Source organism: Mchenga conophoros, linkage group LG22 (assembly GCF_057382185.1).
Source record: "Mchenga conophoros isolate Kocher_MC1m ecotype Shallow Benthic linkage group LG22, M_conophoros_male_GT1.1, whole genome shotgun sequence".
In the NCBI taxonomy this organism is placed as follows: domain Eukaryota; kingdom Metazoa; phylum Chordata; class Actinopteri; order Cichliformes; family Cichlidae; genus Mchenga; species Mchenga conophoros.
In genome coordinates, this window is record NC_140546.1 from 31,111,733 (window position 1) to 31,129,048 (window position 17,316).

General features: G+C 39.5%; 1 protein-coding gene across 4 annotated transcripts in view; it reads left to right on the forward strand.

The window, feature by feature from the left end:
- Nucleotides 1-17,316, forward strand: part of LOC146549724 (CMP-N-acetylneuraminate-beta-galactosamide-alpha-2,3-sialyltransferase 1-like) — a 96,190-nt gene that overhangs the window by 54,847 nt on the left and 24,027 nt on the right. For all 4 annotated transcript variants that reach the window (XM_085261971.1, XM_085261972.1, XM_085261974.1 and 1 more), the window contains one exon: nt 571-764. In XM_085261971.1, the coding sequence (XP_085118097.1) occupies nt 571-764 (194 nt within the window). The remainder of the gene's footprint in view (nt 1-570; nt 765-17,316) is intronic.

The following is a 17,316-nucleotide window of genomic DNA, read 5'->3' on the forward strand; positions in this document are numbered from 1 at the left end:
AGAAAGTGCTTCTCACAGGAAGCTTGATGAGGCAAGCATCACATATCAACGGTTGCCCGGCCAGATGGTGTGGCCTGCTCTGCTCCAAGGCAAGGGCATGACCATAAGGTGCATCTGAGCACTTTTCTCCAAGGAGCTGTCACAATTTACATGTTACACAGCTAAATGTAATTCCTGCATCAATTGCTGCATATTCTAAACTTGCCTGCTGTCCACCTAAAACCTTATTGCCCAGTTGTTTAAATATGATAGAAAAGGCTGAATGAAAATTTTGAACCACATGTATCCAAAGCCATGCTTTAAAATTAGATTGATGTAGAATGTCCTGTATCCATTCAGCAGACAGCACACGCACATTCCTGCGCTTATTTGCTGACTCTCCGAGTTCAAAGCTGCCAGAAGAAAGCAGGGCCAAAAGAGCCCCCGCAGACGGAGCTAAGCCGCCCCTCAGGTTCTTTCAGAAATGTGCTCGGTGTCTTGAGCTCCACTGCCCTTGTTCAATCACTTCTACTTAAAGTGGCCCTGGAGCTGTGTGTCTGTCTCTGAGGCCTGCATGTGCTCTGTCACCAGTGGTTGCAGTCAGAGAGGCAGCCGGCCAACTTCAACGAAGTGGTGGAGGAGCTGTTCCAAGTCATCCCCGATGAGGTGCTTTACATGGATGCCGGTCCCGAGCGCTGCAGGACTTGCGCCGTCGTGGGGAACTCGGGGAACCTGAAGGGGTCCCATTACGGTGGCCTCATCGACTCTAGTGATTTCATCATAAGGTCAGTAAACACGTCAATCAGAGGTTTGATTTTGAAGCTCTCACTTCTATTTACTCTGCACTGTGAAAATTGAATTGTGGATCTGTTGCTTCACTCTGCTTGGGCAGAGTGAATTTAAGAGTTGAATTTAATTTTTCAAGCTTCACAAGTCAGTTCATGTTATGAAAGCATCACACGAGGGCAAGGTAGCTGCCAGTGCAGCCTGTCGTTAGACATCAGAATTACAAAAAAACAAGAAGAAAGAAAAGCAAGCGGCAACCTCTGAGCTGAAAACTGCCACACAAATGTCAAAAATTGCAGTTCCCCTAATGGGCACATGAGGATGATTCCAAAAGCAAGACTTCCATGTAAAATTCCCAACCAAACAACATTAAAAAGTATAATTACAGCCTGGTACAATAGCAGCTTTACCCTCTGTGGAGGCCCAGCATCACAGCCCACCATGGTTGAACTGAGCTGGATGTCTCTACCCTGGAATTATCTGACTAATAATATGGCCTACTGCCTACTGGCTCCACTCCTGACTAAAAACACTGGGTATCTGGGACAGGTCGATATGTGCGACTGATACAGTTCTTTCTTGCTCTGCCTTTAAGTGTGCCATGCTTTAGCTTGGAGTAAGAGAGCTAACATACCACGGAGGAAGGTCATTTTGAAGGTTCAGTAGCTTGGAGGTTTTTCATACCTGCGATACCAAAAGCTTTTCTTCTCATTTTTACGGTAGTTTTTGTTTTATTTGCAAACTGTGGTTAAGTATTCCAACGTAACTGAAGAGCTCAGATGATGACGCTTCTAGCTCTCTCTTTCACTCCCTTTCATTATGTTCAAGGCAATATTTGCTTTTATTGCACTCGTGGTTAGAGAACATTTGATTAATATTGACTAGATTAATATTATTTTGCTCCATCTGTCTTTTGTCAGCACCACTCCATATATGATATGTGGTGTGTGAGGAGGTGTGCTTACAGGCAGTGCAGGGAAAGTAAAGATGAGCACAGCTTTAAACAGCCGCAGTAGATGCAGTAGCTTACTAACTACAGACTAGTGTAAATTTGAAAAGTGAATAACTTGCTTACATTTTTTTTGGATTTATTTAGGTTCTGTTGCCATTTACTATTTTACTGAGATCACCACTTATATTTTAGAACGATAAAATGTGTTGTCTTATATATGAAATGATACAGATATTTGGTGCTTTAAAAATCTTTCAGCTGTCAAAAACATAAACAGACATTCTAAATATTTTTATGTGAAATTATTTGTATTTTTATTGTTTTTTTTTTAGTTAAGAATAGAAATATGGGGGTGCAGAATAAAGGTATTTTATTGTCACAAGAAGTTGTGGAGTACTTGTTTACGTTCTCCCTGACTCTGCTAGGATCAGTTCCTTGTTTGTGCGTTTCCAAACATGTGTGATGCCAAGTTGCAGAGTGCCCCCGGTGGACAAAATGTGTAATATCAGCCCAGTTTACATGGTTGAAGGGTGTTTCTCCCTTCTCTTTTTTACTTTTTAAAATCCCATTTATCGCTTGTTATAATTGCAGACACCAATAGATCAGCAAGTAGCTAAATATCAAGGTCAATATATCAGACAGGGTTTAAATTTTGCACTCTAACAAGAAGGCTTCTGCTTTGAAGCCCACACTGTAGTTTCATCCATCATTTATAACCAGTCTATTAGTTGTAGAAGAAGAAAGTTTGCTGGCAGCTGGCATCAATAATAATGATTGCTAACTGAAGCTTAGCTACTTTGCCTTTCAAGTGGCTGGTACCATAAAGAACATCAGGCATGCCTACATCCCAACACTGAAGCAACATGTATATTTCAATAATAAACTCTACTTCTTAGATATTTCATAAGTTCAAAATAATATTAAAATATTAACTATACTTATTTCCCTATATCGTATGAATATATTCTTTCCAGCTAATTACTGCTACGACAAACTCAAATAGAGCAGAAAGTCGTGCAGTAAAATGATTAGAAAACACTGTAGCCAAAATATGCTTCCCATTTAATTTAGAGATAATACTGAAAGAAGTCTGCTCAGGGCTGAGTGCACCATTGACTCTATGAGGTCTTGTTCTCAGTGTGTATTCTTGGAATGTGAGAATCTGGCATTCTTTAAACTCATCTCTATATTTAGAGATAGATCTATAGATATAGAGGTAGAATATTAAGGCAGTGAAAGATTTCTAATATTTAGGTCATCATTCCTGGTTATGCCCCTAAAATAATTTTTACTTTGCTGGTACAACAAATCAAAGTCGGCCCAGGAACCTGGTTAAATGTGCCAGATGTTTTATCATTTTTAATTTTGTCTTTGTTCTTTCATTTCATAATTTATTAACCTGGAGGCATCCTTGTCTTACTGTTATTGCCTCGTCAGATGTCTTTTCTTTCCCTGGATTTAAAAATGAACTGAGGGGTTTGCTGCTTTTAACAAAAGCAGCTCTTGCTTGTTCAGTCCAACCAGTATTTACCGCCACAGAAGATACAAAAGTACTGCAGTTAACTATCAAAATTTTCAGCTTAACAAAACTTTTACTATGCAAATTTCTATCGGTGTTCTGCTACTGGAAACCGAATTCCCCAGAGGAACCTACCCGATGGATTAATAATGATCTGTCTCTTAGGACTGCGCGATATATCGAGTTTTTAAAAAATATCGATATATTTTCATACAAGATATAAGATATGACATTATCGTTTATATCGATATAGTCTATGTTACGTTATAATTATACTTGTGGAGCCACAAGTTTGCCTCTCTTTCGTCCACTTTTGTCTCTATGCAACGTTACTGGGCCTCGCCTCTCCTTCACTGAACACAACTCCTCCTCCCCCATCACTTCACCTGCAGGCAACGACAAGATGGACACGACAAATCTCCGTTAACGAGTTACCGCGGATCGCCCGTGCGTGGGGCTGCACGCCATCAACCGCGAGCTAACCGTGCTAACGACATGCATGGCCTAAAATCCTTTCATTTTCTCAAAAAACGACAGTGCGCTTATGGCCATAAATGGCACCTGTTAAAAGACACGGTTACGAAGCAGATTTCAAACTCCAGGCTGTCAGCCACACAGTAGAACATGGGAATAGAGCAGCTGTGAAATCTGTCTTTGTTATTATGCTCAGCGTCTTTTAGTTTACATTTTGACTGCACAATTGTGAGCTTTTTGTTATGCACAAAAACAACATTGTTTTCTTTTATTTATGGAGCATTATTATTTAATAATATTATTTTTGAGTAATTTCTTCATGTACATCTACGCTGTATGTTAATAAAAGTGCCTGTGTGACATCTGGGACACAGCTTTGACTAAGAACTCTCTTTGTGTTCTTACCTTATGGCTTAAAAAAATATATCGAGATATATATCGTATATCGCCATCCAGATAAAAAATATCGAGATATGAATTTATCGCCCAGCCCTACTATCTCTCTATCTATCTTATTATTGCCATAGACTGTATATAAAAGATGGACATAGTCGCCATGACAAAAGTGGCTGCATTTAGATGAACATTTAGTTACTAAATGCAACAAAAAATTTTATGGGTCCATTACACAGACACTGATACTTGCTAACCTGCTAAATGCTATTGTCTATTAATTGGACCAAACACCCAACATACATATAACATACATATAAAGGAGTAAAGCATAGAAACAAGTTTGTTTTTGTGTTTTCGTTTTATTCTTTGTCAGGTTGTAAACACAGATTTTAATACTGTTAAGTTGGAAATTCATTTTAACATCTATGACGTTTGGAGACACAGAGGCTCAAGTGGTCGTTAGAGGAACTGCAGTATTTGGCACACATAAAGTATGTGTCTTTGTGATCTTGTTTTAAAAGAGTAGATGCACTTAGTTTTTATTTTACTGATTTCTCTCATGACTCATATCTCTCTCTCTGTATTTGATTTGCCGACTGCACTCATCAGTCCTGTCTCACTCACACATTTATGCTCTGCCGTGAAGCTTTCCAGAAAGAAAGGTGGGGCTAGAGATTTGACTGTCCCACATCCTCATTCTGGGTTAGATAACCATTTGAGTAAATTGCCTCAACAATGCAGGAGATAAAAACCATGCAGTTTGAATATTATAATGTTTCTCCCGTGCCTTGCGGTGATGAGAAACAGAAGAAGAGTCTGTTGCTCTCTGTGTTCTCACATATCAATTACAGCACAGCAGAGAAGGAATTTGAATAGATAAAAAACAACAGAGTTTGCTCTCTGAGGTATAAATGACAAGAATGTACATGAAAGGGTTAAAAAACATGCTCGCTCAGACTTTGTTGATGCTGTTTCTCCAGAGTAGAGAAGTCACTGATTGCATTCTTAAACAACTTAGGAGAAAAATCAAATTGATAGTTATTATATCTGAAGACTGAAGTGTAGTACAGCTTGTTTTTTTAAAGCAGATTAACATCAAAATTTAAAAGATGACTTGAAGAAGATGAGGATGACCACTTAAAGACAAAACCTTGCTTCAAATGTGTTTTCAACTTTTCAATTGGCACAAAACATAAAAGAATTAAACAAATACTATAACATTGATGCCAAACTGAAGCCTTTGCTATGTCCTGATTCTGTTTTATCACTTTGCAGTTTGGATTTGAATGAGACTTGTTGAGCTCTGACTCAGAATAAGCTAAAGGCTGCAGGGGTGGGAAATGTATATTCCTCGAGAGTGGATTTGTATTATCTAGAGGGAGTTCTCAGAATAGTATTTAACAACTCTGAAGGCTGTTACAGTCTGTATCGGAATTATCCTCTGCAACTACAAGAGATAAAACTTCATCCAAAGTTTTTTTTTCTGAACAATAATGTCTGCACTACAGATTGTGAAATAGTTTTATTAAATACCATACCTACTAAATGTTTTATATCAGATCAGAATTGATTAGTGAACAGTAAGCAGAGGGTTTAAAAGAAAAACAACAACAATAAAACAATGCATTTCACCCAGATCCTCTAAAGCCTCCTTTATGGATTATTATGAATATTGAACAGCACTGGCCTGTCTGCTAGAGCCTCTTGTTTGTTCAGCAGATTGAAGTGGAAAATAGATTTGAGTCATAAAAGCAGCCTTTGCATCTTCCTTTCACAGACAGTTTTTGTTCTTCTAAGGCGGTATAATTGATAAGCCGATGCACATGATCACTAAAACCTCAGTTTTTTTGTTTGGGGTGGGGTTGTCTTATCTTTCTGAAATGCACCAGTCCACAAAAGTCCACTTCCTGTTGGCGTGGGAATTCAGATAAGAAGTACATTTTAGACAAAGACTTGGAATCACATTTCATCTGTTTTATAGTTCACAAATAGGGAAGAGAAGGGAGAATAATTTGGAATAAAGAGCAAATAAGCGTGGCCTGGTATGTCTGTGCTTGTTTAAAATTACAGCCAGTGCCATAGAAAGTGCAAAATAACGTGCATGAACTCTAGATAAATATTTCAAGTTACTTTAATGGATATAAGGATATAAAAATAACAATGGATAGAAATAGTTTATGTTCTTCTAAAACATAGTAATTGATAAGCCACACTTAACGCATACATCCATCTGTCTATTCTCTTCTGCTTATCCTGATCAGGGTTAAGGGGATGGGCAGGCTGGAGCCTATCCTAGCTACAAGGTGTTACGGTTAGGCCCACTATGTTGTCCATCTGATATGATGGTCCATTTGAGTTTTGCCAGACAAATATAGTTTTTATGAATAGCATGAGGAGGGACTATAGGCTATACCCAAAAGATGAGCATTACTGTTGTGGTTTCAGCCAATAGTTTCTAGAGTCCACCTTTAAAACCTCAGTGTTAGCCATATTAGCTTTTTAGACCCAGGTGTCACCACATCTAGAAAAGAGGGTGGGTTGCTAACTGAGCAAGTTCTACCTAACTTCGTTGACAAGGTGCAAACTTTGCCTAAAAGAAGACCATATTATTCAGATAAAAAGTAACTTTCAGCTGCACCCTTGCCACCAGGGGTCACCACAGCATGTAGTTCCACATGTTTGTATACCAGACACAATCCCAAGGGAGACTTGTGTCAAGCTAGAATTAAACCCAGCTTTTGCTTGCCAAGTAAATGCTAACCACTAAACTACTGGAGCCACATATTTTTGTTAGCTAGGCCTGAACTAGTTGATTAATCTGATATTATTTATACAGTTGATACAGTTGTCAGCAAAGGGAACAGTAGTTACAGAGTTACTAATGTTTATTAAGTAATGTAGTAACATTAATTACCAAAACTCTTTTTAGGACGAGGCTGCAAACATATTAATTTCATGGCTGAATTTCAACATGGAATTATATGGGGCCTGTCTCAAGTGGCCATTAGAGGAACTGCAGATTTTGGCAATTGGCTTCTTTTTTGAGACTCATAGGGCAGGGCTTTTGTGGTGTCTTTTATATATAAAAACATACCACATTTTCTTGTCTTAAAAACATTGTATATATATACAATGCTTTTAAGATAAGACCTTTTTGGAAAGTCTATTACTACTTCAAATTGAAGTGACATTTTAAAACTAAATATAGTAACTTGAGCCTGAAAAAATTGGATGCTTTTAGAGGAGCAGGGACAAACATTAGCCCAATTCTGTGGACAAGCACTCAGTTATGATCGATAGCAAACAGATAGATAATCTATTCAGCATGATGGTCATATCAACAGATTAACCATTAAGCAAATATCCAAAAGCAAATTTCTTGCATTATTCTTACAAGGCTTTTAATTCAACCCAGCATGGCTTTGCCAACCTGCTATGACATTTTGCCTCTGTATAAAACCATATTATTGCACTTATCTTCTCTGGCAGCCCCCTCCATGGCAGCAGCATGATACTGTCAACCAATTCAATTATAGAATGACAGGACAGCAGCAAGACAAGAGTTATTACTTTGCTATTAGCAGAAGAGCTTCCTCTAGACGTATGCTTTGAAAATGTTTGCTGTCTTTTTATTTACTGTAGGCTGAGCGTCACATTTTCAGTCATGCTTGGTTGGAAGCTGTGGTGCTGAGCCAAAAGGTCACAACAACAGTGAATAGGAAAGGGACCACTAAGGGGTACATACATTTTTTCTTTTCTTTTTCTTGTTTTTTTACAAACCTGAAATAAACTGTTGCGCTGATTGGACTGACGTCTACATGCAAATTTCTAAAGCAGTGGCTGACACTCGCTGGGAGCACTGTCCAGTAAGAACGAGCAGGCTGAAAACAAAGGATTCCAAATATCCACAGTTCAGTTCACTCAGATCCTCTAAAGCCTCCTTCACAGACTATTATGAATATTGAATGGCACTGGCGTATCTGCTAAAGCCTCTTGTTTGCTCAGCAGATTTCATTAAAAAAATAGATTTGACTCATAAAAAGAGCTGTGCATTTTCCTTTGACAGACAATAGTGAGCTCATTGGCTTTTGAATGATGAAATCTTATAAGAGATATGCTGTTGAAGCACCAGTAAGTCACTGTAATTATTAAAATTTCATTCAAGATGTTTTTTTTGTTTTCAGCTTGTCTTAGGGAATGTTACAGTGTTACACTATGCTCAATTCCAGTTTGTATCTGCAGATAAAGACATTTTAGACACAAAGTCAATGTTTTTGTCTAGTAAATGTAAAAATACAGCTAACTTTATGGAGGTGAAGACACAAATAGTGGAATCACATTTCATCTGTCCTGCACTGTAGTAGAGATAAGGGAGAGTAATAAGGGGCAAACACCAGACAAAACTTAATGGAAAGCGTAATGGAAAGGGCAGCATAAAGGTGAGGAACTATAATTACAAATTAATACTTTCATGAATAGCTGAATAGAAATAAAAGAGACACAATTAAAAATGGCAACTAAGTGGAGAGGAAAATAACAAAAACAAAAAGTCACCAAGCATCAGATGTCCATGGAAGTTATTTTCTGGATTAAAGATCATCAGCTTTGACCTTTAAAAAGACATCCCTTTATTGCTAAATTTGGTTGAAAGGTAAAGTGTAAAAATTGTCTCTATGACCTCATTTTGAATTCATATGACCCGTTGTGCAGTTTTCAGGAGAAAAACTGGATAGATTAGTTAATAGGTAAAGGTTTAGCATACATCATATTCAATTAGAAACCAAGTTCCAAAAACTAGCCACATGGCACTGGCTACAATAGCAGGTCTATCCACATATGGGAACACACAATTTTTGTTCAACTGCTCATTAACATGATATCTAGTCAGCCAATCACGTGGCTGCTGCTCAGTGGATTTAGGCCATTTGGGTCAAAACAACCTGCTGATGTTCAAACTGAGCATCGACAGGATGCAAGGTAAAAGGGGATTCAAGTGACTTAAATTACCTTTCTTCCCCTTATTCCAATGAATTTGGCATACTTGCTGGTGCCAGAGTATTACCTGAGTATTTCAGAAATTGCTGACTGGGATTTTAATGCACATCCATTTCTAAAGTCCCAAAAAACAGAAGACATCCAGTGAGAGGCAGTTCTCTGGGGGGAAAATGCTTTGTTGCCTATCAGCTCGACAGAAATTAGCACTTCTTACAACTAAAGTACAATAGCATCTCTGAATGCACAACACACTGATCCTTGAAGCACATTGAAATTAGCTGGCAAATAATATGTCCAATAATATGTGGTGAAGCCTGTTCAAGAAGTTTGTGATGCTCGTTTTTCAATAATTAGTCACTGCTTGCTAGCATTAGTTAGCACTCCGCTCACTGGTGACATATGGCTCTCAAAATCAACCAGCGCTTTTTAAAGAACTTTTGTGCTGTTTCTTGTCTGGTAAAGTCATCTTTTCAATATTTCTAGAGGTGGTATTGGGATAAGTCATGATGTTAGTCAATCTATACCAGAATAACCACTATAACACATACAAAACCTGGGAATTTATTTTTATAAAAAGTCTAATCACTCGAGGCACGTCTGAACAGAGACTATCAGCAATTGCATTCTCTTAGTAGTCTGTATGCTCTGCGGGTACACTAGCATATTTCATTTGAAATAGAAGTAGTCTGTCTGGGATGTATGATTGTCTCATCATTTTTATTTACTCTGCTGAATTGAGGATCAGTCAAGCTTATAGTCGACATGATAATGTAAGCCCTTGCAAATAACTTCATTAAGATGGATCTTGGAGCCAGCAGATGTAATAGGCAGGCATTTGTGACTCAAAGTCTCTGGATGAAATTGGCTTTAAAACTGGGATTTTAACACAAGTAATGCACATGCTTTCTCGCTTTGCTTCTCTTCGGTCTTCTCTCAATCTTTTTCTTTGTTTATATACTTGTTTATAAGAAAGAAGTTGGGTGTGTGTGTGTGGGGGGGGGTGTGTGGGGGGGGGGGGTTGCCTTTCTCAGTGAGAGACTCATTAAGATATTGATATGTTCCTGGGGGCTGATGAATGGCCAGAAAGCTCCATGTGATGCCTCTTAACCCTGTCTAAGGATAAATAAGCTGCACTTTGGTGTTGGTAATCAGTAGTTTAAAGTTCAAACAAAGATCTAGTATTAAAAGCTAGTCCTTCCATTATTCCTCCTCCTCCTGGTTATTATTACTGCACAATGAGAGTGGTGCCTTCAAAGATTATTTTTTTCCTAAAATTTCCATTAAAGACTTTATTTTCATGGGCACCCAATCCACTTTGCAATCAGTGCTGTCCTTGGCTCAGCGGACCTTTGTGTTATTGTGAGGCAAAGAACAATTGAGGTCTCTGGCTTGATTGCTACTCAGGCTACGTCACACTACAAATGAGTGCCACCAGGGCACTGTAGGAAATTTAGATTTGCTGTATGAAATTCACTTGATCGGGTCATGATCATCTTTTTTTCTTTCGTTTTTTTTGCATATACCCTGATGTACAGTGATCAGCAAAGAATATTTGATACTAAGTGTTTCAATGATGATACGAAAATGTTAAGCCATCCCTCATTTCTTTGTGTTTGGAAGGTAAACTGGAAATAGGTATAGCTGTTAAGGGGAACATGTGCAAACATAAATGGACATACAGTGTACAATTTAAAACCAGAGTTTTTACTATTTTAATAAACGTGAAAGTCAATATTTGTCTGTCTGAACAGTCTGAACTCTTAGGCAAGCTTTCTTGTCATTTCTTTAAGTTATCCAGACTTCCTGAAGGACATTCAAAGCTCTTCTTTGGATATTTGCTGGCTGTTGGTCTGGGCTCTTGACTGATCGTGTTGCATCCAGCTATGCGTGTACTATATTAACAGGGTCTTTAGGATTATTTCTCGTCTTTCCTCATGTTGTGCACTTTCCATTGTTATACCTCTCTGACCTGTCAACCCCACGTGATGTTTGTGTAATGTATGTATGGTCGGAAGGGTAAGATGGCGCTGGCACGGCTGGCAGCCTTAACCCAATTTCCCTCGGGATGAATAAAGTATTATCAAATCAAATCAAGTTTCTCGGACAAGAAGTGAAACGTCTTCAAGGAAACTTATAGAAGTCCAAGTGCTTTTCTTTCCAAGGCTCCTTAGACTGTAAAAAACAAACAAAAAACTTTGGCTTCAGAAAACCTGGTTCAGAAAGACCACTTTCAAAATGACAGGAAAATATGTCTCTTTGGAAGCAAAATAAGAAAAAATAAGAGGTGCCTGAAGACATTTGCAGCAAGAACAGATCATTTCATTTGTTTTAAATATCTTAAAACACACGGAAAAAAGGGATATACTTTCAACTCCCACGCTACAGTAGTAGGATGCATCCTGGCAGCAATATTCCCTTCAGTAAGTGTTGTTGTGTTCATTTTCTGATATAGCAACACAAAAAGTGATAATGTCTCCCTTGTGTCATTACTGAATAAGAGGGCATTGTTGTGCAAATGCTGTGTTAGCACTGTTTCATTCACTTCCGTAAAAAGCTAACCACAGCACGCAGAAGGCTCACCTTTGGAGCTTTTCTGGATTCGAATGATAAGTGCTGGGATTGGCATTGGCCTTTTCTGACAACATTTTTCCCAAAACATTTGAAACTTGAGGAGAAAATTCAAGCTGTTGAAAGGTGATGCAGCCTCCGTATTGTTCATATTCTTCATATACATTTTTATCTTCTGCTTTGTGTGTCAACTGATGTTTGCTTGTCTTTTTCTTTTTTGATAGACACACCCTCAAGTTGGCAGTTTCTAATTTGCTTGAGGTTGGTGGTAGTCAAAGCAGACTCATCCATGACAGTTCTGGGAATCCCAGAGAAAACTTTCAGATAATCCAAATATCACACAACAACTTGAAAAAACATTAATGAACATTTAAGAAAACAGCAGAGTGAAGTAAGCAGATATTGAGATGATGAGATAGCCTTTATTTGTCAGTTGCAGGTCTTTTGCCCACAACTGAGATGACAGACCTTGCCGACCGTACATACAATACAAACATCACATTGGGGAGACAGGTCAGGCCAGGTAGCGAGGAAAAAAAAACATTGAAATGTGCAACACAAAAGGATAATACAGGAATGCACAGGTATCAACACACCATAACACAATAAACACAGACAAGCAACATGGGAAAGAGTTCCAGTGTGTACATCTGATCTGGGACCGCTGCAATCTTTCGACTGCGCCTCCAGCTGACCCGATGTCCACATCATGGGGGAGGTAAGCGTTGGAGGTGGCGTTGGATCCGGGGTAGGGAGGGTGATGCGTCAGTGAGTGCTTACCAGTATCAGTATATGTATGTGTGTGCGTGTCCATAGTTCAGCTGAGACAGTGTCCTTCGCCCTGCCAGGCTAAGTAAACAGTCTTCCAGCCAACCCAGGTGGCCTCGCATGGAATGGGAAGGAACAGACTCAACACAGTCGTTATCAGGGAGTTTTTGTTCGGCTCCAGCCTTGAGCTCCGGCCTTGAGCCCACAGCTGGCGCCGAAGGGGTAGCCGCATTATGATGGTAATTGAGAATTTCAAGCTGTTTTTAACACTCCGACACTGGTCTCTCAATCTCCCATTAATAGCTGCGAGCTTCTCCGTGATGTTATTAGCCGTCGATATTATTACTCAATACCATTTTATATGTTCAGCTGGCATTTATCCTCAGATATCTGTTAAGCGAGGTCAACAAAAAGATTTATCTCTGTATATGAATGAAGTAAACTGTGATTCAGTCTTGGTTAAGTAGGTTTTGTCTTTTTATACTGGAAACTCCCCAGTGCCTTCCTCAGTCTCCTGTGTATCACCTCCTGTTTTCCAAGATGCAGCAGCCCTGCTCATTTATCTTTACCACCACACAATAAAAAATACAATTCAAGAATTCAGTAATAATTGCACCAAGTCACTCCTCACCCAAGCCCTTGATACAGCTGCCACATCTGCCGGTTTAGCTCACTGGGATGAGCGGGCCTGGGTTTGAACCCGACCATTTTGCCGCATGTCTCCCTCTGCTTTCCTGTCACTCTTCACTGCGTCTGTCCAATAAAGAAGGAGGGGTTCATCCTGGTGTTTATGAGTGCTGTTAAATGCAGGTGAAAGCACCAGCAGCTGATCTAAAACCTACAACTTAGTAGCACACCCATCAGGAATGATGCTGGGAATGCTGAGCCCCACGTGTGAAGCCCCCAGGACTACTTTGTAGCCACATAAGTTTGATGTCCCAGCACACTTCCTGATGAAATACTGCTGGTTGTAAATTAACTTATTCAGGCAAACTTTTTGGTGACCTGGAAACAAAAGTACACATAACATTCTTCTTTGTGGAAAAACCATAAATCAGAGGACCTTCTGGTATCTAATTTGCATGTCTATTGCAGCTGTCTCAGGGACTCATCTCCAGGAAGCGTCAGTATGGAGGCCAGGGGTTGCAGGAATGCTTATTTTTCAGTTGCTCTCCAGTGTTGATGAATCCGGTTCAGTGAGGGCACAGCTGTGCGGTAATGTGCTGGGGTGAGGTTGACATGCAAAACAGCTGTTGTGGGTCCACTGTAACTGATGTTAATTAGACTCTGAGTTATTGTTTTTTCTAACTATGCTGGGCTGCAGAATCTGTACTTCAGTCTGTGGTACACTTTGGGATTGGTGTTTGACTTGTTCAAAGAAATTTTGAACCTTTTAAAAAGAAAAAAATTGGTAAACAGTTTCAGAAAGTTTTATATGATATTCAGAGTACAGCAGAAAACAAGTACAACAAAAACATAAATCAAAGACTAATATACTGCGCATAAAAATTAAAGGAACACTGTGATAGGGACCCAACACACACACAGGATTTCATGCAAGTGCAGGTCCGTTTTATTTTGTTTTAGCAACTGTTTTCGGTACCAGTCACTCCGTAACAGCTGCTCCATTCCACACACCCTCCTCCGTCTCCGCCGTCACTATATATACACAGAGAAGAAGAAGATCATTACAGTGAGTGCTCACACCTGCCCTCTCTGCCACACCTCAGCGCCGCTCTGAGAGCTCACAGTACCACCCCTCCACTGCAGCAGGCCCGAGACCACATCCCTGCCACAAACACTTTTTATCAACAAATTGGTTGTTTCGATATATGATTTAATGCTAACACTAATACAGTATATACAATCTTTAATTATTTAGCAGCCGATTATATTTTAACTGAATGAAGAAAAAAGAGGAATCCCCTAAAATCTGTATATATAATGGCAAGAAATTTAATTTGGGATGTGAAACGTGCTTTTATAAAGCAAAGCCAGTTTTGTCCACTTTGTGCTACGCATAAAGATTTACAACAGAAACACAAGGAGATACTGTATCTTCTGAGGGGATGCAGTTCAGCTTGTCACACAGAGTATGATAATGAGGAGATGTATGGGTTTGTGTGTGTGTGCTTGTGAAGGTGAATGCCTGTGTGTGTAAAGGAGAGAAAGAATGAAGTCATAGTGGGTCTGGTGGATGTGTGCAATAACCTATCCTGCGGATTCCTCAACATTTCCCCCAAATTGTGTTGTAATTCAGTCAAAAGATTATTCTTGCTTATAGTTAGTTTCCATTCCATCACTTTTCCATCCAAAGGTTAATAACTGCTCATCGAGTGTGATGTACAAGATGAGGGAGGCTTCGTTAGTGCTCACTTAACAAGTCTGAGTGCTCATTATGTGTTTGCACATTCTACAAGTTGAGGGCTGCTTTAACAAGAAGTGTGAGGTGAGGTGAGGGAGTGTGCACGGGTGTGTTTGCTGTGTCAGGGAAAGGACATTAATGGTTGTTGGCTGTCCTGGTGAATGCCTATTAGATGAAGAATTGATTGAAACATCCTGCTACTTAACTATAAAAAGCTCACAGTGTAGTAGCCAAGCTTTCTTTGGGTGTCCACAGAGCAGACTGCTGCTATACATCAGACCGTGCTCGGAAGGCAGGTAGATAATATCAGCTGTCGTTCCAGGACAACTGCAAGCTATTTACTATACCGAGCAGGCGGTGCCAGACTGTTGTAGAGACATCATAAGGGAGAGATATGGCTCAGAGAATCCTGAAATGTAATCTATGGGTGGATTTTACAATCGTACAGATGGTGTTAGAAATATAACTTCCAGGAGCGAAGAAAATGCTTCCAAGCATATCAAATATGACAGGTTATTCTATGCATGCAGTGTTTATGTTCCAACTAGCGTAAAAATAAATGTTATCTTAGAAAATGCTTACAAATGACAACGGTGGTTGCTCATATAAAAAAGTGTAAAACAAAGAGGTCAGATACAGACAGATGTTTATAAGTAATGTGTGTCAACTTAAAGATTCGCATTATTTTTTATTCATTGCTCTGAATGATGTCAGTAAAAAGCAGATATTTCTTAATCTGTTGTTTTTAAGGCAAACAGCTTTGGCTCCTCCCACCTACTGTTCAACTCTTTTCTTTACCAGGGCAGCAAATCAGAAGCTGGTTTAAAGGCAATGGAAGGGGTGATGAAACAACTTCTTTCAGACATAAGGTCAAGATTTATTTTTTATTTTTTTTAATTCTGAGTCATTCACAGCTATTCCAAGAATAGAAAATATGGGGCTGAAAATGAGCATAATTGGTGTCCTTTAAAACACTGGGACATCTCTTCTTTTGTCTCAGTTCTTGCCTCATTCGTGGTCCCATAGCTTTACTCATTCGATAAAAATGTAAATTGCGATTATTGGTCAGTGGAAACTTAACTGTTAGGTTTTAAAAAATGTATAGACACTCGGGTTTTCAAAGGAAAGCAGCAGCAATGTGGAGAATAGAGAGGATTCTGAAACACCAGTGACCTTTAAAGTGTTAGTCAGCTATTACATGCTGCGTGATCCGTAAGCATCAGGCTGCCTTATGGAACTCTGGGGTTCTTGGCTGTGAGCATTTTGGGTGCAAATACATAATAATTGGACAAGTAATGTGCAACCACATGCCGGCAGGCAAACAGTCCTGATATTAAAGATGTCATTATTCATTTATCAGCCTCACACTCCTGTTTTTATCCTTTTTTAAGTAAGTAAATAAACAATTTAAAAATACAATTCCACACACTCATGGACCGGGACCTGCACATTTGCAGGTTTTCACTTCTAGCCTGAGTGCAAACTGAAGTCCATCTGATTCCAGTGATGTTTCAGTCTCAAGGCTATCAGTTGTCTTGACTGAAAATATGAAGACGTACAGTAACAATGTAAATATATTATCTTAACTGAGCCTAGACCAGTGTTGGGGTCGTTACGTAAAAGCAGGGAAGTATTACACGTTACTTGTTACCTTTCGTAAAAGTAATACATTACATTACTCCAGAGAAAGCAGTTTGTTACACTACTTGTTACATTACTTTCACGCTACTCTGTAAAATGATCTGAAATATGCTGTCACATGATTAGCAGTTAACAATATAAATCTTAGGCTGCAGTCCCACGCACCAGCAGAAATTCCCATCCAGTCGAGGACACACATAGAATGTTGCCTCACAGCAAGAAGGTCCTGAGTTCAATTCCACCATCAGGCCGGAGTCTTTCTGTGTGGAGTTTGCATGTTCTCCCCATGTTTGCATGGGTACTCCGGCTTCCTCCCACTTTCCAAAGACATGCAGTTAGTGGGGATAGGTCAACTGGAAACTCTAAATTGCCCATATGTGTGAATGTTTGTTTGTCTCTATGTGTTAGCCCTTCGACAGACTGGCAGCCTGTCCAGGGTGTACCCTGCCTCTTGCCCTAAGACAGCTGGGATAGGGTCCAGCCCCTGGAGCCTATCCCAGCTCCAGGGGCTGAAAAGAATAAGCGGAAGAGAATGGATGGATGCATTTTGCCCCTGTTATTTTTGATTTTTTTAGACATTTAAGCTATAAAATTGTGCAAAAAAGTGTTCAAATGCTGCATACAAAATAATTAGAATGTAAGAAATGTGTCTGATGCTTAAAACTCAAGGGAGAGGACCCTCAGACTTGCCGGCTAATGTGGCTCTCCCATTGATCTCACAAGCTTTAAACTACTCTGAGGAGTTCCAAGATATCAGCTAACATTAGCAACACTGATTAGCAAGCCACATCCACAAGCTGTATGGGTGTGTACACAGGTACAGGTAGCAGGCACGGTCTGTGGGGACTGACTCACCTCAAGCGGTTGTTAGAG